Source organism: Neolamprologus multifasciatus, chromosome 7 (genome assembly GCF_963576455.1).
Source record: "Neolamprologus multifasciatus chromosome 7, fNeoMul1.2, whole genome shotgun sequence".
Classification (NCBI taxonomy): Eukaryota; Metazoa; Chordata; class Actinopteri; order Cichliformes; family Cichlidae; genus Neolamprologus; species Neolamprologus multifasciatus.
Window position 1 is genome coordinate 49,656,793 of NC_140445.1, and position 22,076 is coordinate 49,678,868.

Genomic DNA, 22,076 nt, shown 5'->3' on the forward strand with positions numbered 1-22,076 from the left:
AGGTAGACAAACACACAGCTAATTACACGTGCTCCCGCTTTGGAGAGAAGTGTACCGCAAGTTTCCTTGCTACAAAGACATGATTTGCTCTCCAAATTAAAGGCTTATCTCACAGCGCCGGGCCTTCCAGGGAGGAGTTCTGAGTCTCTATTTTTTTGTGTGTGATTGTCTGTCAAGTAGAGCGCCAAATGGCTGTTTTAGAAGTCTTCGCTTTTATGATATGCTGCTTTGTGATAGGGCTTGACCTCCAGTGTCAATCATTTCTCCCCCTTGTATCAGACTAAATCTGTCTGACCCCAACTGCTCATCAAACACACACTTTCTGGCCATGTGATTATTTTAACCTCCACCACCCCAAGAACCCCCAGTTACATGAAATGGCTTCTCCTCAGTGCCGCACTCAGGAGTGCTTTCTCCCTCTGCATATTAATTATGCCATCACTTCTTCTGTTGTTACTTAATTGAGTTTGACACGCTTGATTTGGTTCAACTGTATTCACCTGAGGGCTTTAAAAAAAAGGTCTCACAAAAAAGTGTAAATAATAAGGACAGAGTGTGTGATGCACGTTAAACAGCACTGTTAAATAACTCTTGACATCTAACTAGTGTTTGCGGTCACAGCTGAGCGGAGACGCACAGATTTGGGTTCAGCAGTTACAAAAAGAGAACAGTATGAGTCAAATCTTTTTCAGATGAAACAAGAAAAAACCTCACAATCTGAACAAGAGCCTCTATTCTTTACAAACAACAGCAATTCAGATCAACTTCCTGTTAGATCCACATCATCTACGAATTTCAAGAAAGGTCCCCTAAACAATTTCTAACACTCCTTACTTGCCCTTTAAATGATTATTTCAAATGGAATCTCTGACATCATTTGTCTTTTTTAGTGTGTAACATTTGGTCATTTTCTAAAACAATGCTGTTAGCTTTGTGGCATTTAAAAAACAAGGGTCATAATGTTTGCTTCCTTTTTTTGAAGTAATTTTGTTTGTCTGGATATAAACCAAGTAGAAATGAGCTCGGGGCTTGTGCAATTTCTGTTTGAGATAATTTTCTTACATGTCACTCTGACCTCTTTTCAAAATATTTGAATCTTTCTGCTCTGCCAGCCTGGAGAAAAATAGTGTCTCTTTATCAACTGTGTATTTAGCTTACAGGCGTGGTGCATTTTATTTTATTTTAAATTATATTGATTTAACTTGGTGGGAGTTACACATGCTTGCATTGACCAGTTCTTAGTGTATTCACCACCTGCAACACATGCCGATTTCCTCTGCTTAGTTTTCAGCAACCGAATTGTTGTTCCTTGCGTGTAGCTTAAACTGTGAGCTCTCTCATGATAGGATGTAAGCAGATTATAAAATTCTGATGGGCCTTTTTTTAAAGAGCCTTTTGTCCTCATTATTTCAGCCACTGGTTGTGGGGTCTAGTAAATTAGTTATGATGATGCGATTTTACAATTCAGATTAAATTTGTATTGGAATTCTTCAGAGAACATGCAGATCCCAAATCTTTTCAAGCCGTATAAGAAGCTCCAAACTAGAATGAAGCATCTGTTCTTCCTGGGGTGAAAAAGTGGTTACCCCTAATTTGGGTGATATTGTGACAGATTGTTTGGCTCTTTTAATTATTTTCCCACATCATACTAAATCATTTGTATGATGTCAGAGAATATATACACTGCTCAAAACATTAAAAGAACACTTTTTCATCAGAGTATAGCATCAGGTCAGTTAAACCTGTGGGATATTAAACTGGCTAGTTAAGTAGCAGCAGGGTGTGTGTGTGTGTGTGGGGAGGGGGGGGGGGGTATTAATTAGTTTCAGCTGCTTTGGTGTTAATGAAATTAACAAGAGGTGCACCAGATGTACAACAATTAGACAACTTACAAAACAGGAATGGGTTTACTGTTAGATGCCACTTTGGTGCTTTTGCTAGTTTTTGCACTTCTGGATCCTACAAATTCAAGTACACATTAATACGTGCCATTGCCAGAAGGTTCGCTGTGTCTCCCAGCAGAGTTACAAGAGCATGGAGTAGATTTCAGGAGATGGGTAGTTACTCGAGGAGAGCTGGACAGGGCCGTAAAAGATCCTTAAACCATTAGCTGGACTGGTATCTGCAGGAACAGGATGAGCACCGCCAGAGCTACAAAATGAGCTCCAGCAGCACACTGTGTGAATGTCTCTGACCAAACAATCAGAAACTGACTTCATGAGTGTGGCCTGAGTGCCCAACGTCCACTAGTGGGCCCTGTGCTTGCTGCCTGGCATGATGGAGTCCAGTTGGCATTTGACATAGAATATCAGAATTTGCAGGTCCACTACTGGCGCTCAGTGCTTTTCACAGATGAACACGTGCCGGAAATGAAAGGTTCTGGAGAAGCCATGGAGAACATTATGCTCCCTGTAATACGGTTCAGCATGACTGGTTTCCTGGTGGGTCCATAATGATCTGGGGAGGCATATCCATGGAGGTATGCACAGACCTTTGCTAGGCAGGCTGACCACCATTAGTATCAGCACAAAATCCTTGGACCAATGTCAGACGTTCCTGGTGCACAACAATACCTGGCCTCATGTGCTGAGGATATGCAGGGAGTTCCTGGAGGATGAACATTGTCAGACATAGAAGACACACATTAGGGGCCACACGAATCACTCAATACTATTCTAGTTATTCTGGGTTGAAATTTCAGCAAAATGGACTAGCCTGCTGCATCATTTTTTCAATTTGATTTTCAGAGTATCTTTGAATTCAGCCCTCTGTAGGTTGATGATTTTCATTTCCATCAAGTGATGTGGCATCCTGTCCTTCCAAACACATTACCCAGTCCATATGACTATAGATACATGTATACAGCATGATTTTTTCATATTGAGTGTTGCTTTCAGTGTGTCCCTTTATTTTTATTTTTTTATCAGTGTATATATGAAGAGACAGTTTTGATCATTAGGTTCGATCTAAGGTTTTATGAATTATGGCCATCTTGTTTTTCTTCGCATCTGGTTGGTAGCTGAAGACATTATTAACTTATTAATCTGGGAAACCCTTCAAAAAAATATTATCCATAGGTTAAGCCAGCACACATGTCCAGTGGACATCCAGGCAAAGACTTACTATCCTATTATGTGGTCCTTGTTTACAAATGCAGATACATTTTTAAAAAGCTAATAAAAATTATTTTTTGTTTTAACTACAATAGATTACAATAACACCATATAAGAAAGTGCCGTCCCTGCTTTGCTCTCTGTGGAGATCATTGATCTGCATGTAGCATGAGGCTAGCTGCTCTACCTTATCAATAGAATCTGAATACTTATATGCAAATAAATAAATAAATAAATAATGAAAATGTATTCAACAGCTGTTCAAACTCAAGCATCATAAGTATTGAGCTGTTATCTGTTTGGAAATGAAAGGTATCATTGTTCGCATCCTTCCATCTCCAAACCCGGCAACTGCAAGCGCTTTGTTGCGTTCTTCATTTGTATTTTTTTTTTACTCACATGTAATTCTACGGCTTTCACACAGTTCAGCTAACATTTCTGCTACTCTTTGGTGATCATTAAATATTGTCTAAATGTCTTACACCAGCACATTTTTTGGACCTGCATTAATTAATTAAAAATAGGTCACAGCCATTTAAAAAAGGGAGATGTAGGGTTATTATCCTGTGCAGATGATAAACCACTGCAGATTTTAAAAAGCAATGTGTTTTTATGTGCATAATTGTTTATTATTTGTTCATTGCGCCATTTATTTATTTAATTATTTTTTTGTGTGCATTTATGTGTCTGCTAACAGCTGTCTGCTTATTTGGTGGAAGAGAACTGGTGGAAGGAGATCAGAAAGCTGTACGTGACTCTGCTGGCAGGTGCCTGCTGTTTGAATGCAGGGTAAGTCATATCAGCACACACGCACAAAGGCACGCAACCATTTTCATTTAGAAGGCTCTTTAGAATGTCTTTTAGAAAGAGACCCCACATTAACTCATGGACCTAAACACTTCAAGTCTCCTAATTTCCATATTGCTCTGCATGACAGCTTACTAAATACTTATGCAGTGTGACCCACTGTGGCAGGATACAATACCCCATCTTGTGAGTTTGTCCGCTTTAGCTCAATTTCATTGATCTGTCTTGTCGCTGTCCTACAAAAAAAAAAAAAGAAAAGACGACTGAATCCCACTACTCAATTTTACATTTGGAGGCCAAAATGTAAAAAGGAGGTGTACCTGTCAGTCAGAGAATGCCACATCTATTCTTCAGTACCAATCATCAGATACCACAGTGGTCCCAAATTAGATTCATTCCCCAATTATTCAAAGTATTTGCTTTTGTCTGTCTGGTGCACCAGATGGGTGGGTTGCTCACTTTTGGGAGTAATTCGCTTGATGACATTATTCCAGGCAGGCCCAGTCAATCACAGAAAAATGATTTGAAGTTTTTAATCACCCAGCTCTATCATATCATCCAGCTCCTCCATGAATTCTGCAAAGCTCCATTAGAATCTGCGGTTTCAGACAGCTGCCTGGCTTGCTTGCCCACACCTGGCCCATCTGTAGTCCCAGTTAACTGACTGGCAGTCACAGGCAGATCAAAGAAGTGCTGTCAGTCAGCCCACTGCTGCAGACTTCTGCAGGCTTCCCCTGACAGCTGCTTGTCACGTCTCTGATCTTCTGTCTGCCTGCTGGCTGCGAGGGAGGTGGGTTGGGTTGGGGGTGCAAGTTTTGGGTGGTGGGTGGCCAGAAGTAGATGGCAAGACTTGTTTGGAAAGTTGTTTGGAGACTTTTGGGGGAAGTTTGTTCCAGAACTTTACCTGTGCGTGAGCCGAGATCATGGCATATTATAAGGACGCCTTTTTAACCTCCTGATTTAAGGTTATCCTTAGGAAAACATTTGTCCACTAGGAATTAACAGAGGAGGTCTGTTGTTTTTGTCGAACTATCTGTGGCAATCTGGAATCTAAAAGGGCATCAGTTGGAGGTACAAGGATGAGATCATCACATTGGCCTGCCAAAGGCATGCAGGGAAACAGAACCTCATAATCAGGTTTTACACTCTGACTAAACGCACATGCAGGGATAATCTAGAAGATTGATTCACTGTTAGTGTAATAAAGATGCATCATAAATCCTGATGTAAATTGCTGAGGATAACAAGAGAAGAAGAGCGTGCTTTCCCCTTCTTCTTTCCCTTTTCACAGGTAGTTTTTTGGGGTAGTTTTTTCAGTATTGATGAGTTTTTTTGGTCAAATGTGATTGACCAATGAGTAATTGGCTTATAATGAACACAGAGGGAGCAGGGAGAGTGGGGCCATGAAAGAGGAAACACAATGGATGAATAATTACCTCTATAATTACCTCTGGGTCCTTAGGAAATGAACGGGGCAGAGTTCACCTAAGAAGTTGCTGACAGGGATTTTGCCTCCTCTCTTCACAGGACAGGACCATGCATCGAGTGGTCCCCAGTGAGCCTTGTCCCGAACTCAACTGTCCAGAGTCGGAGCAGATTGCTTTGAGTGGCAGATGCTGTAAAGTCTGCAGAGGTATTGAGGAAGCATGATCTTATACTTCAAAAAACATGCAAGAATTCAGACCTGTTAATGCACGAAACCTCCACACCTTTGGAGCATGTTTATATGCTAACTGTTTGATTTTGACATTTGATTTCAGGTCATTCAGCATGACATTTACACATTTCTTTTTTCAAATGAATTCTCTCTACAAGGTGATTGGGTAGTTTTTTCTGTTCTTTTCTGTAAGAAAGATCTCCTTTATTTTAAAATAAATTGCAGCAGTTAAAAAGTGCATGTGAAAATTGAATTGAAAGTTGTAAAATAATAAGTATGGTCTTTAAATTTTTACCTACTCATTCATAGTGCAGCATAGTTTTCTGTGAAGTCAGATGTAGAGAGCATATTTGAGTGTATTGCCCTCATATACTAGTAAAAACAAGATACTGTGGAGGGGAAAAAAAAGGTGTGGAGCTATGATATAACCTTTCGACTGCCTCTGTATGCCTCTGTCACTCCTCTCCTTTTCTATCCTCTGAGTCTCACCCTTTTCCTCCCTGCCTCCCGCAGGTCATGACTTCTGCTCAGAGGGCAACGGCTGCATGGAGAACTCTGACTGTGTGAACCTGGAGGCAGGAGACTGCTGTGTTTGTAAGGATGGCTTCCGCCCACTGCGAGATGATAATGCCTACTGTGAAGGTATAGTATGGTTCTGAATAACAATCTCTGTGTTAAAGTTTAGCAACTAGCTGCTCCCAAAAGCAGTGCCCAGACAAAGGCGAATGTTTTATAGATTTATTAAAAAGCAGAAAACTTGAGTGGGAGAGGGTTTAGAGACAGAGGAGTGAAGAAGGGGTGGTCGGGGTTAGCAGTGTATGTCGGGTGAAAAGCATGATGAGGAGCTAAGTACACTGTAGACTGTCAAATTAAGAATAATGTGCAGAATGGAAAGTTAACATTGGCAACAGAAAGAACAGGAGAAACTGGACCTGGAAGTAATGGAGCAGCTAACTCTGGAGGTGATGGTGGGATCTGGCAGGGACTGAGAGGAGAGACAGTTTGATATACGTGGTGAGACAATATTATGTTGTGGTGCCAACCACAGGGGTTTAAGGCTGGAGAGGAATAGCTGTGCACACAGATATGTGTACCCAACAGGACCAACAGACTAACAAGAGACGGAAAAGTCTAAGGGACAAAGCGCTTTAGAGATGACATTTGCAGCGAGGTGGAAAATGAGGACGTGCTGATCAAAGGATATACTGGATATAAGTCTCTTTATTCTCTCTTACCTTTCTTATTTTTGATGTATTCATTCACTTGTTCAGTGCTCCAAAAGTAATACAGCATTTTTATAATGTTTTATATGAATCATTTCCTTCCTTTAGACATGCCAACATAATAATAGCCAAGATTTTTCTTTTACTTCTGCAGAGGTCATCTTACAGTCAGTGTGACAGCTTATTTTCCAGCTTCCAAAAGAGTGTTTATGCTTTTCAGTCTGGAGAATTATAAAACGAACTGAACAAAATTTGCCTCAGGCAAGATAATCCAGCACAAAGAATCCAAAACATTAGGTCACCGTTACTAAATGTTTATAGTTTTTATTTTACTAAGCAGCAGGTTATTAGTTTCCTAGCTTGACTGAATCTCATTCAAAAGGTTAACCCCCACTCTGTACCCAAAAATGTTTGGAAGCTGTAAATAAAAAGAGAATACAACTATTTACGCAAATCATTAAAACCATAAATACTAGTCGAATGTAAAATTGTTTTGATGCTGACAACATGTGTCAGACTGAGAGAACAAAAGACTAAAAAGATGAAGAAGGATTCAGCACTGTGAACGACTAATTGGGAAAATAGGTGAACATAGAATAACTTAAAAATAATGTTTCTCAGTCTTAAAATAAGAGAATTTGAGGTTTTTATCCTCGGGTTGCATGATGTCATTAAAGGATTCAGGGAATCTGGAGAAAGTGCTGTACAGGGAACAAGTAGAAACCAGTTCTAAATGGCCATAATCTTTGTGCCCTCAGGTAGCACCGCATTAAAAACAGACTGATTCTCTAGCTGAAGTCATTTCACTGCCTTCAGGAGCAAAAAAACATTGCCATCAAACAGCTACAGCAAATAGTTGCTTGCAAAATCAAAATCATGGACTCTGCGTGCGTTTTGATGCATAAATGGCAGAGAAACCATTCTGTACAGTATTGATGATAGTGTGAGGTCCATAAATATGAGTAACTTCCCATTGATGCAAATGATGAGGCAGGTTTTGGAGCAGCATACTGTATGTTGCCATCAAGATGATGTCTTATTCAAGGACAGCTTTGCTAAACCTCTTAGCAATAACATCTCATCAGAACCGAACTGTGCCTTGTATAGGACAAACAGTTGCTAAATAATCTACAGGTCATGCATATTGTAAATCAGATAAAGGTGCCTCTGCAGACAAAAGCACATTATGAAAAAACAAAAACTACAAATTAGGCCCCGAAACCTAGGAGAGTTAAATAATTTGCAAATGACTGCATTCTATTTAAATGTTATACTTTGCTGGTTTTATGCTTAGTTGGTTAAAGTGTCTGTCTTGTAAACAGGAGCTCCTGGGTTCAAATCCCAGCAGTGCCTGATTCGTAGTGTTTGTTGTCATTGTTAACAGAAGGTAGATTTCCACAATTTCATCTACAATGACAATAAAGGGCTCTTCTATTCTATTCTATTCTTTTCTCTCACACAGCCTGGCTTTCATCAGAGTCAGCTTTTTGTATTTTTTACCTAAAAAATGGAAACACATGGAAGCATTTTCAAAATATTTTCCCATAAACCTCTTAGTTGAATTCATGGTCTTTTTTTCCACATAATCCTGTTGTGATGGGAAATGTAATCCTCTCATTATCTGTGTCCACATCAACAATAACTGCTTTTCATAATGCAATTTGAGACCCTTGTGTTTGTCTTCTTAGTCAGTAGATTAATTTCTGATATAAAAACAAGCTCAGAGTTTGTATGTGTGCATATGTTATTGGTCTCTCTGTTGGCCATCAGATCGCTCATCACTGAGGTCATGTATTACTAAATGCCTGCAAAGGTTCACAAGTCTGCTGCCTTTCTGCGCTTTTAAGTCAAACACAATGGGATTAATTATATCAGCGCTCTTCCTTTACACAAAGAGACACTGTTTTGCTTTATTGCCTTTTGAACGCCCCACACTTTTAAATTGCCCGACTGAAAAACATTGTCTCCACCTCATTGAGCAGGTCATTTTATGTTGATGGGGAAGCTATGAAAAACCTGCTCACAGAGTTCAAACGTTCACCCTAGAAACTGATGGCGCTTCAGATGAATTTCTCATCTGCCATCTTGGTGGAATCTTACCAGATGCGTTGTTAAAAAATGATAACTTTATCATCTCCAATGCTATCCTGTACTAAAAAATGTAGCAAACATCATGTAATAACTGCTACCCCTGTGTATCTCTGGCATTAATGAGCAAACAGGGTATCAAAGTTATTTAGATTCATCTGCTTTTGACCCCGACAGCTGCCCTGTCAATATTCAGCCTTCTTGATCTTTCTTTTTTTTATTGTGTCTGTGCAGTTTTAGACCCTCAGTCCGTGAGTTCATGCCTACAGTCATCGCTCTCTCTCTAATGTAATCAAGATGTGGCTCAAGTGTCACATAAGAAGACAGGCTTCTTATTTTATTTTTTTTTAATTGTAACCAGGGTGTTAAATGATTGAGTAGTAGTGGATCGCACATTAATTTAATGGTATGAGCAGTTGTCCAGGTAATTAGTCAGAGGGAATCTGCATAATTACAGATACTATCTGACTTAAGTTAATGAGGAGTAATGCTGTGGGTTGCAGGTTGTAATCAAATAGTAAATGCAACCCTCATCCACCATAGCAGTGTATCTCCATGATGTCCTTGAAAACAACATTAAGACAATGGTGGACAATAATGAACATTAACGGCAGCGCCGTTGCTGAGCTGGAACCAGTGTCACAAAAGGTAAGTGTAAACAAATGTGCAACAGGAATAATTTAGCACAGTGCTAAATAATTTGTTTTCTTAAACATTATTGCTGTTGTGTGTTTGTTTACACTTACCCAGTAATAAATCCCACAGTGGTGGAAGTACTTGCTACTTACTAAACATTAGTTATACAATATGAAACATTGTACAGCTTCTTAACAGGAGAAAGGAATTTAAAATGCTATACCTAAACCATTACCTTGAAAATATTGCTTATATTGTAGGCAGTACATCAGGAAGATTGTGAGTCAGACTGAAGCAAAGGATTTTGTATAATAACAAGTAGACTGAATTTAAACTTTCTGTTGAATTAGTTACATTAAACTTATCTAAACCCCTGTTTTGAAGGCTCATGTTGAGCTTTTTGGTTGCCTTCATATTTGTATTTTTTAAGTAGACGTTCCAAGTGAGGAGTGGATCTGGTTGATAGACACTGCACAGCAGCATGGTAGTGAAATGGCATTTACCAGGTAGCTGTGCTGTAAAGCATAGCCTTCTTTATTGGCTAATTTACTCCAAATGGGACCATAATTTATAAAACTGACTACTGTCCACCAGTGTTGGTCAAGTTACTTGAAAAAATTAATCAGTAACTAATTACTGATTACTTCCCCAAAAAAGTAATCCCATTAGTTTACTGATTACTTATTTTCAAAAGTAATTAATTACTTAGTTACTTTTTAAAAACACGATTTACAACCTGAATAGGTGATAAAGCGATAGATCTTTCAGCCCAATTCTACTTTTTCTGCATAATCCATCATACAAAATGTAATCAAATGGAAAAGTCTCTTTTTAAAACTTGTTTTATTAGTTTTAATCTTTTAACTTTATGCATCAAGCAAAAATTTAGTTATGTGCACCATTATCTGACTGGAAGAAATTTGTTTAACATTTAAACCTATTTTCTGCACATTCCAGCACATAAAATAAGATATTTTTTTGTGTTTACACTCACTCTTTCAAATAGATGCCAGTAAAACACAGCAGAAAATAAATAACATCAAAGACTAGCGGTCCTGTGGCTCTATTTTCACATGTAAAGCAGGAGTGGCGTAGGCGGAGGTTTGCCCTGGTGCAGGTGTGCCGCAGCGGTCAGTGGAAGAATCCGCGAGTTTCTCTGTGAGTTTCCCATTACGTGGTAGCGCACACGGTTCTTGCTCGGAAGTTAAGGGGTTTTTTTCGCTGTAAAAAGAAGTTTTCTTCCCACTCAGTGAACAGCAGATGCTAATGCTTTTGTTACTTTTTATGGAATCAAACTCAAAGTAAGGTCAGTACTTCCACGCTTTAAACGCTGCATGCTCATACTCTCTCCCGCACTCAATATATTATCATTGATCTGCACACAGCTGTTGCCACAAACGTGGCACTCGCTTACGTCATTGTCATGAGACACTCTCGCAAGAAAATCACGGTTTTAGTAACGCAATGTGCTTACGGGAAGGTAACAGTAATCTAATTACCGTTTTTGCAATAGTAATCCCTTACTTTACTCGTTACTCGAAAAAAGTAATCAGATTACAGTAACGTGTTACTGCCCATCTCTGTTGTCCACACAAGAAGTATGTGAAGTAACAATATTATAAAAGCAGGAAAACTCTTGCAAGCATACAGGGGTGTTAGTGTTATAGGCATAAAATATCTGCGCTGACCATCTTAAGACTTTGAATTGATGGAAACTGAGCTTTCTTTTAGGTACACGAACGGGTTTCACCTCTCATCCGAGGGACTTCTTCAGTTCTAAGAAGCCCCTCAGATCATGTGACCCTTACGACTCGCATGATAACAGGGTGGGTCAACCGCTCTCAGGGCCACCTCAAGTGACAACCCCCCACTGGAGGTTAAATACCTGCTATTCCCCATCAGCTTTTAGAACCGAAGAACCCTCACGGATAAGAGAGAAACGTGTTTATGATCCTAAAGTGAAGCTCGGTTGGCTTCAGTTCAAGCATTCAAGACTACCATAACCTGGCTGACTGCCTGTGATATTTACTGACCCTTTCCTGTTAGCTTTCTTTGTGGAATGTTAGGTTTCCTGCTAGCAAACAGTCCACCACAGGTAATGTAGTGAGTTGTAAACACAGACCAAAATAAAATTGAATTGGATCGATCGTGTCTGCTGTCACTGACACTCAGCGTGGCATTTCAAGTTCGGATCAGATTGATGTCCCATCTGAATAACTTATCAGTGCATCTTTTATACAGAGTATTCAATGTAACAACAAAGTATCACCTATAAAAGCACAACATTAAGTTCTTATAGGATGCACAATGCATTATTATACATAAATAAATCTGGGAAGCATACACATGCAGTGTAAATATCCCAGCAGGTTTTTAATTCATTTCAATTCAATTGAATTTTATTTATTTAGTGCTAAATCACAACAACAGTTACCTTAAGGTGTTTTACCTTAATTCAACAGTACAGCTGCTAGCTCGCTACACAACAGATGTAGTTACAGATATTTGTAATTAGTGATTGTTTTTAGGAAGGAAATACAAGAAATATCCCATTTTCCTAAAAATATATCCAACAAGATAACCAGCATAACAGTGTCACTTAAGCTGAAACAGTATTGTAGTAGTGTGAATTGAAAGACTCAAAAACATGTTAAAAGTTTGCAGCTTGATTCCTTTTGCTCTTTACTGATCGCAAGTTTATCACACAAGCTCTTTGAACGTTTTCAGCAGTTCATTCTTGTAGAAATAAGGATGTAGCCACCCATGTCATTACCAGCGTAAAAGTGAGTGCAAGCAGACAGACCTGTGCCTCCAACATCAACACTTCAGGCCCAAGTATTCATCTCCATTCATCTCGAGAGCAGGCTGACTCTTGCTATGAAATTGGATGGCCGTGATTGTGGTTAGTTTTTGCATCAAAGACTGCACAGAGAAACCTGAAATTGACTCAATATGATGATGGAGTTCTCTCAAAAGCAATTGATTTTTTCTTCATCTGTCTCTGTACACAGTATATGATAGTGTGTGTGTGTGTGTGTGTGTGTGTGTGTGTGTGTGTGTGTGTGTGTGTGTGTGTGTGTGATGCTCAGTTCAACAAAAGAATGTTAGTGTTCATGCACCATTTTGTGGCTGCAATGAGATGTAAAGAAAGATGAATGAAACCACCTGCTTTCAATTCTTAATGAGCGTCAATGCAGCAACACTTGTAGGTGGGATTATAATTCAAACTTTAAGCCAATTATTGTATTGAACAAAGTAGGGAGATTAAAAAAACATAAAAGAAAGAAAAGCATGGGTACACAGCATTCAAGACTTTATGTATATGTACACATACACATATTTTTGGGTTATGTCAAACATAACGCCAAAGATCACTAAAAGCAGAAGCAGATACTAGCTCTTTAAAACATTCCTAGGTCAGAGATGCGCTCAAAATAGCCGATGAGATCACTTCTGTGTAAATTTTTCATAGAAACAGCAGTAGGGAAAACTCAGGGGGATACTAGCCCTGCCTTTGTGTAAGTCTGTGTGGGTGTGTGTGAAGTTGCATGTATGTGTGTGTGTTTGTCTGTGTGTTTGAGTGCTGAGTTCCCCAACAGAAAAAGAGCCCAGTTTTCTCTCCATCCTATTCTCACAGAGCAGTCAGGCTGAAGGCCTATTTTGCTACATGCGTGCATGTGTTTAGAACAGAATTAGACAGAGGGGCGAGCAGTGGAGAAGTGACAGACTGTGTGATTGTCTCTAAATTGAACAATCAGTATAGTTCAACGTGTTGAGATAATGCCATTATTCATCTCAGCATTGTACAGGACTGCAGGCAGAGAGACATCTCCCATTGTTGTCTGCTTTTTGAAATGCCCTACTTTAGAAATTCACTGTCAGAATTGTGCAAAAATAAGAGCTGTTTGATTTTTTTTTGTTGCAATCATATGGGAAATGTGAAAAACGGAACGATATTGTGTTAAATGAAGAAGTGGAGTATGCAACGGGGTTTTGTGTGCATACAATATCGCAGAATGTGGCGTTTTATTAACTCACTTTACTCGCGTTACGTGCAGGCGCAGCCTCATTATTGAATTAATCATGCTTTAATGAACCGCATTTAGACAAAAGCACCTCCAGTGTTAAATAGTACAACAAGAAGTGAGGTAACTATATAAGCGTTATGGGGTCATTTGATCCAAATTAAAAGTAAAACACCCAACATGAAAGGTATCTAACCATGAAGATATCAGCCTCTAAGATTTCTGTCTCTACTGCAGCAGGGTGCTGGAGAATGGAATTTAACTGGGAATGCTTACGACACGGAAAACCTACAGAAGTATCGGAATAGCAGTAGTCTGTGTTTCATTATAAACAAATCAACAAAACTAGTGACGTGTTTGCCTCAATGCTTCTGAGTGTCTGGCTTGTCTGTTTTTTGAGCCTGAATTTGTTATTTAGATCAAATGTAACGGATATTTAAAATAGAGGCAAATTCTTAAAACAGCTGTGCATTGAAGTAAACTTAATCTGGAGTGCACGGGACTCCTATAATCTGTGCATTATTACATATTTGCTGTGATAATGATTGTTTATCTTAGAAGGATGATGTAGAGCAAAAGTATGATGCATTGTAAGAGTGGGACATGTTGACTATTGATGTGGAATTAGAGCAGTAATAATAGTAATAATATAGATATATAAGCCAGGATTTAGGTTCACAGGCAATAGGTGTGGAGTTGTTCCCCTAGCTATCTGTTTGTTTGTTCTTGTGATATTTTGGACACTAAGTACAATACAACTTTACAGCTAGAGAAAAAAAACAAGAGAAACAATAGTCTGGAAGATAACATTTGAATACATTATATGTGATATTTGGGTGAATTGGTCCTTAAATGCACACAGGATACAGCATATATGAAAACAAGCATGTCAACACATAAACATTAATTACGTACTTGAACAAATTACAATTGTAAATAGGGAAATATAACAACTGTATATAAAAGATGGACATACCGAGAGGAAAATTAACAGTTTCTAAATTTCATGGTAATTTAATTTTAATGCAAAGAGACAAACAAAAATCCAGAAAAAACACATTACATAAAGGTTATAAATTTCATTGACTGTCAAAAAGTATTTTATCCCCAACAACCACAGAATTCGGACTCCCACAGATTGTCTACTAGTAATCAATCAATTACAGATAATCCAGATCTCAACTCATTATACGTATAGAGAACACCCATCCACAGAACCAATTTCTCCCATTCATTTGCAATTACTTGGAAATGAAAGAAATATAAAGTCCACAACAATCGCACTCAGTCTGGAGTGTAAGAACTTGCCTCATGGAGTGAGGATGATCATGAGAAAGGTGGTGGATACTGAGGAGCTGGGTAATGATCTGAAGCCAGTTGAGACATCAGTCACCAAGAGCACCGTTAATAACAACACTATATTGTAATGGAATGAAATCTTTCAGCACCCACACGGTCCTCATACTCCTTATACTCCACAAATACAGAGAAGACTTTGGAGAAAGTCCTGTGGGCAGATGAGACCACAGTCAAGCCCTTTGGTGTCAACTCGACCCGCCGTGTTTGGAGGAAAAGAAATGCTCATTTGGAGCAAAGGAACATCATCCCCACAGTCAAGCACGGAGGTGGAAACATTATGCTTTCGGGCTGTTTTTCTGCTAATGGTACAGGATGACTTCACCACATTGAGGTGATAACGGTTTGGGCCACGTACCATAAAATTTTAGACGAGAACCACTGTGTACAAACCTTGTGATCAACTACAAGAAACCGCTGTACTTGACAACAAAGGTTTAATTACTATGTCATGTTTTGTTTATTAATCACCTAATTATTCCACTCAATGACATGCAAATCAATTGGTAACTTTTATGCAATGCGCTTTTTTTCTGGATTTCTGGTTGATATTCTGTCTCTCTCCATTGGGGTGGCTGTAGCTCAGGAGGTAGAGCAGGTCACCTACTGATCGGAAGGTTGGAGGTTCGATCCCAGGCTCCTCCAGTCTGCATGCCAAGTATCCTTGGGCAAGATACTAACCCCAAGTTGCTCTCCGATGCGTCCATCGGAGTATGAATGTGCGTGAATGTAGTTAGAAAAAGCACTAAGTATAGATAAAGTGCTTGTGAGAATGGGTGTGACTGGGTGAATGTGGCATGTTGTATAGAGCGCTTTGAGTACTCCGGGAGAGTAGAAAAGCGCTATATAAGAATCAGTCCATTTACCATTTACCATTAAAATGAAACCACAAATGAAAATTCAACACATCTCGTTTATCTGCGAGCGAGCAGTCTTACAAATTCAGCAGAGAATCGAATAACTATTTCCCCCCACTGTAAATGACAAAGTGAAGTCACTGTGGAAGCACCTTAATCGCGCACTCTCTCTAATTGCCATCCCACAACAATGGTTGTGAAAAGAAGTCCTATTGTATCGAAGTCTATGAGAGAAGGAACCTACTTCAAAACTGATTTATGAGTGCAGTAAACATTTCCCCGATGAGTTTATGGTCTCCATCAATAATTTGAAATCTGATGTAGTACAATATGATGTTTGTTTTATAAATGATGCTCTCCATTGTTTCAAAACAGTAAAGATGATAAAGCAGGGTATGATTTAGTGCATGGCTAGCCTGTGATTGATTGTCCTCCGTTTCTCAGTCAGATTCACCCTTTCAAAGATTTTAGCAGTCAGTTTGCTGTCGACAAGCAAAGCGTTGATGTTACCAGTTAGCTTGTGCTAATTTGATATTTTTTTGTTAAGAATATTAAAATCAGCAAGGAAAACAAAATTGCACATAACATGTCCTAATGCATATTTTTTAAAAATGATAAAGCAACCACAGGATAATGAGACTGTTGGGCAGAGAACAAAAGCAAGAATTTTAATAATTGATTAAAAAGGACTGGACCACTTGCACGCAGAATGTGTTATCACCCATAAGACATGATTGTGTGTGTATGTGTGCACATAGTTGAAGTACGCCTTGTGTTTGTGCGCAGACCAATCCCATTGGTGCAGCTGTCTTTTAAAATGTCACAAGGTGGCAGCAGGCTAATTGGCACTGACTGAAGAGCACAGCCTGCTCCAAAACCCAATCACTGCTGGGATGAGCCCTGAGCCTTTGGGCTCCCCACCTGCTAGGGCCCTGACCCCCATGCACTTTGATGACTGGCACACATGCACACGCAGGGAAACATATACACACCCTGACTGGTCATGTGTGTTTACCTCTGTGACCCTGCCGAAATGTCACCCACAACAGACGGTACCACAATCACTGAGATAGTTCCCTCCTGTGTAAATAACAGTATCTCAACAAACTCACCCGCTGCCCTTTAAATGTCACATGGGAGATCACTCCTCTGTGGTTCTTTTCCAGATGGGATCACACTCAGCTCTACTTTTTATCAATGCATTACGGTTACTTTGATTTCAGTGAAGAGTCAAAATATTTAAAATTGGGGCTGTTAGAGTAGAGGGAACTCTTTTAAAGCTGAGTAACCACCCAAGCTATTTTCATGCATCCCACTAAGTAATTACTAGGTACTGTATGCACATTTTAAAAGCAAGTCAATAAACTGCCACATCTTAGAATAACTTTAGAGTTCCCTATTCCAGATAAAATCAAAACTATTCTACAAAGATCCTCATGTAGCTCTCGATACAACCAAAGCTCTGCATTGAAATGCAAACCCAGGAACAAAGCAAAACTCAGTACGCAGCAACACATGTTTCAAAACTAAGCATGATCTTCCGATCAGCCTTCCAGAGAGCTCTGATAGCTGTTAATGCTCCTTTGTTAGTGATTGTTCAGACCTCTGGCCTACAGGCTACAAATAGTCACAGAGTGACGTGTGATGGATGATGATGATGCTCGATCGATTTACGCATGGTTGAAAACACTTCCCAGATTAATGACAGCCCTGATGGAGACCAAAGCCCCATTCAGGCTTGCCGCACACAAACAAGGCAGTTTTGTCCATGACATTCACTTGAGTCATTCCAAATTGAAGTGAGTAACGTGCGTGTTTAAAATAACTTTATTGACACACGCCTACGTGCACTTCAAGCCTGTTAGATGTTTGCAGGTTCAAGGATTGTTGCAAAATTGGATGAATCTTTATTCCCAGGTGGAAATTCTAAGTTGCTGTTGAATGATGTAGATTGTGTGCATAAACTGACAAGAGAACAAAAGCACATGGTCTAACACACACACCTTCTGGCAACTCTACTTGCAGCGAGGCTCTTCCCAAACAGGTAGGCTTCTAAGTGTTTACAGTGATTGATTACAGTGTGTCTGATATTTAGACAACTGCACTCTCAGAATGATTTATACTCTTGTTGCCTCCTAATGGTATTCTCTCCACTCCGTCTTCTTAATTGGCTCCCGCTCCTACCCAAATTGACAGTGACGTTTTGCATATTTGTTTTGGGTGTTTTCAGGCCGGCTTGTTTAGGAGTGATTGTCCAAATTGGCAAGTTGAAAATGTGCTGAAAACAGTTTTCTGCTGATCTGTAGTTCATCTTTAGGTACCGGCTCAGAAACGAATCATCTTTGTTCCATTTCCAAGAAACGCATTTGACTGTTGTTCTTTCTCACTCTGATTTCCCTACGGGTGTAAATGAAAGCAAGTAATTGTCCCTAAAGATTGGAAAAGTTAAAAACCAGACAGGTTTATAAGCACCTCACCTCACTTTCAAAAAAGTACTTTATTTCGAGTAAATTAGTTTCTTGAGTAGTTTTTCCCAGGCTCACCTTCCAATACAACTTGCAGCATCACAATGCACAGAGACTCCCCCCACACTAAAACAGGCCTTTTATAACATTCTCCAACCGAGGCCAACAGTGGAGGTAATCTGCTGAGTGGAACACAGATTGGCCAGCAGGGACAGCTTGTTGTCTATAGCGGTTTTTCTTTTCACTGTAGTACATTTGAAAGGAACTGGCTACTGAGAAATATCAGACAACATCTTGGCAAGCCTGGCTCCTCTGCTGTTTATTGGAAACCATCTGCGTGAGTAAGTGAGCTGGTTAGAGGAAGGAATGAACAGATGAAAAACACAAAAAAGAAAGAGAAAGAGTGGGAGAGGAAAAGAGTTCCTAGTGGAGTGGGACAGAAATGGGGTTCCTTTGTTGGATGTCCAAAGGAAATAGCATTGTTATCTCCCTATTCCTACATCTTGATTATACTGCAGTTTGAAGCACAGATTGTGACAGTAGTCCCTATTAAAAACTACATGCTATGCAAGCGAGCAGGGATAGGTTGCTATTTCCTATTTACAAACTGTGGTTGTGCTATCACTTAGCAGTAGAGGGAATATTTAAATGTCAACACAACAGCACTTAGTAAGCAGGTTTGTGGTATCATTATGCAAATGAAAGTTGCATTGGAATGCATTTATATTTATATAAACATATATAAAGTTTGGGTACACAGGCATCATCTTTTACTGAGATAGTAGTTGCATTTTGAAAAGTCAATCACTCATCCCAGCCTTTCTCATCAACCACGTGCACTTTAGTCACAACCCCTTCACACACACCTTCACATCATGACATTAGACTCTACTAGAGTAGCTTTGCATGATTCACAGTTCAAAATAATCCACATTTACCTTATAGTGAGCTTTGGTGCAGCCCCTTAGTTTATTGATCGTCTGAAACAAGCTTTTTTTTTTTAGCTCCTTTTAAGCCATCTTTTTTTCCTGATTGGCTTCCTCTCACAAACAAAAGGTTTGAGCTGCAGACCCAGAGTGCTGTGTCTGTGGTGACTGTATAAAACACATCTTCTCTTTAAGCCATCATATATTGTCGATCAACAGTAAAGAAGAAGCTCTCTGAAACCAAATGTTTACACATGTCTGCAGCTTCAGCTTACAGCCATTACTTACATCCTTAAGTCATTATTTTGAATTTTGGTGATGCATAATATACATAATAAATATTGTCACAGTATATATACATACCCTTCAATCAGGGTGATTTTGCTGCTTTTTGCTGGCACAAATATTACTCAAAAAACATTTTGTATCTTTTTAATGTTCATATTTTCCTAAATAAGTGACTTGCACATTATCTCATTGTGTGGCAGCAGGAAGTAAAAGACACATCCTTCTCTAAGCATGGGAGATATGTTTGTTGTCTAGATAATGCAAATCTATTCCTTCTCCTCAGATATGACTATGATTGATTCAGTTGTTATGCATGAATATACAAAGATTAAAAAAAAAGAAAGCACAGCCACTTTCGAGCCATCAGTCGCTGTGTGGCAACAGATTGACCCCGAGCACTCCGTTCAGTGATAAAGGCTGCAGCTGACTCCTGGCCAACCTTCTTTGCCTAGTGCATCACGTATGTCCATGTGACAAGCCAATCAAGAAAATGGAGTGCATTAATGGAGATGGTTTCTCTCCCCCACGCAGTCACACTATGCCCCTCATCATCTCACCCCCTAACATATTGTTTTAACATACGTAACTGCTGTCACCAGGGGCAGGATGGATGGTTATACTTAATAGGCTCTAAATCAAAGCTGCACTATGGACGGCCAATCAGAAAGTGGGAAGCTGTCACCAGATCTGTGCTCAAGGTTACTGCTGCAATAGTGAACACACTGAATTTTTCTTCCACTGCCTCTTCAGTTAATATCTTTTGGTGCCTTCCCTCCAGTTCTGTTTCTCTGCCATCTAAAGTCTCAATTGTTCACTCTCTAAGACACACTACACCATTTCACAACTTTTTTTTTTAACTTTCTCACTCTGTATGTTTATTCTACAGGTTTACCCGCCCTTTTCTTCCAACCATCTTTATCTCTCTCACTTCTCAATCTCAGTCGTTTGCTCTTTGTCTCTATCTGTCTCATCTCATCGGCTCTGCATTATAGCTTCTTGTACCTTTGTTTCTAATCCAGTTCTTCTACTAACCTGCCCTTTTATCTGCACCTTCTCTTTTGCTTTCCATTTTCTTCCTGCCTTCATCACTTCCCTTTGTTTTCCTTTTTCTTTCAGAGCTAGTAAAGGTTTGGCCTCCATCCATATAGTGAAGGACGCATGCACCTTCATAGGTGGTTTGTGATTGTCTTCTTGCTTTATTTATCTGGGAAGCCTCTGAATAGCTTAAGGCAGCAAGTATTGATGGAATTGTGAAAGGAAGAACACCAAGTAAATGTGAATGCGACAGTTGTAGGCAGGTGTTGAGCTCTTATTTTGCGGGGTGTGGGCGGTGCGCTACCCAAGGACACGCAAGCTGAGTGAATGCCAATGCAAATCTATTGAAATTCAATTTGAAGTGCTCTTCGCTACAGCATCTGGCACAGAACATATTCAGCGGTTTTGTATCCTTTTGCTCACTTATAGACACTGAATACACAGAATTAATAATAAATTGGTAATGTCAAGAACTATAGAACTTGTCTCTCATAAATTGTTTTCAATTGACCTGTATTGTCAGTAGAAATAAAGCCCTGATGGATGTAACATGGCTGAGTTTGTTCAGTTTGACTGAATTGCATTTGATTGCATCACATTATCTAGATTATTTTGTTTACCCTGGCAGTATTTTGCATCTTCTGTCTGAAGGTTTGGCATGCAGTTTAGAACCCAGGAATAGCTGTTGCCTTAGCAACAGCTAATATGGATCCAAAATTGGAATCATGAGAGTGAGAAGGAAAAACAAAGGACAATCTAATAAATTATGATCTTGAAGCTGCACTAGCAAAGTTTCTTCTATTAATTATCATGAAGCATAAAGCCGCCAAAAACAAAACCACGGCATTGGTTAATGAAGTTGTCATGGTAACATGTTAGGGAATAATTGTTTACACATCTAACTAAGACAGAGTAGCTAGAGTTCCAGAGAGCTGAATGGATGAATCAGTGCTTTCTATTTAGATAAATGGCTGACAAATAAAAGCTTGGACGTCATCTTCCAAGATAGCCAGCTGACTGCGGTCATAAAAGATAACATCAGCTTTAAGTCAACCTAACTCAAAAATAGCTCTCAAGTCGTCATACTCTACCCCATACGCACAAACATTTGTGTGTAAATGAGGATCAGTGGAATGATTGTTTTTCATTCCTTATGGAAAAATGTATCTTCTTAAATTATGTCAGTATGTGCTATTGCTCTCATGAGAAAATGTCTTCCAAACGCTAAGAAGCCTTTCCTGCTTGGAATAACAGATGCCCAAGGCTAAAGTGGTCTTTGTATTACTGACCATATGATAGAGTAAGACTTGGATGTCCTAATCCCACAGTGATACTTCTGAGCAGCTTTTTAAAGGAATCTCCTCCACCCAGGGGTAGTCTTAGAGAGGACGCTATTAAACGTCCACGTCTACTGTTGCATTTCAGTTTTGAAGAAAAAAAAAACCCCACCTAATAATCCTGTTGCACTGGTTATGATGAATTATATAATACTGATCTGGCCAGGGGGTGTTAATCAGTTTCAGCTGCTTTTTTAATAATGAGATGAACAAAAGGTGCACTAGAGGTGCAATAATGAGATACCCCCCAAAATGGGAATGGT

General features: G+C 39.4%; 1 protein-coding gene across 1 annotated transcript in view; it reads left to right on the forward strand.

Annotated features, from left to right (window-relative positions):
• The window catches only part of nell2a (neural EGFL like 2a), an 86,296-nt gene that overhangs the window by 20,011 nt on the left and 44,209 nt on the right, over positions 1 to 22,076 (forward strand). The window contains 3 exon segments of the mRNA XM_085164958.1: positions 3,811 to 3,902; positions 5,448 to 5,553; positions 6,091 to 6,219. Coding sequence (XP_085021084.1) covers positions 3,811 to 3,902; positions 5,448 to 5,553; positions 6,091 to 6,219 — 327 coding nt within the window.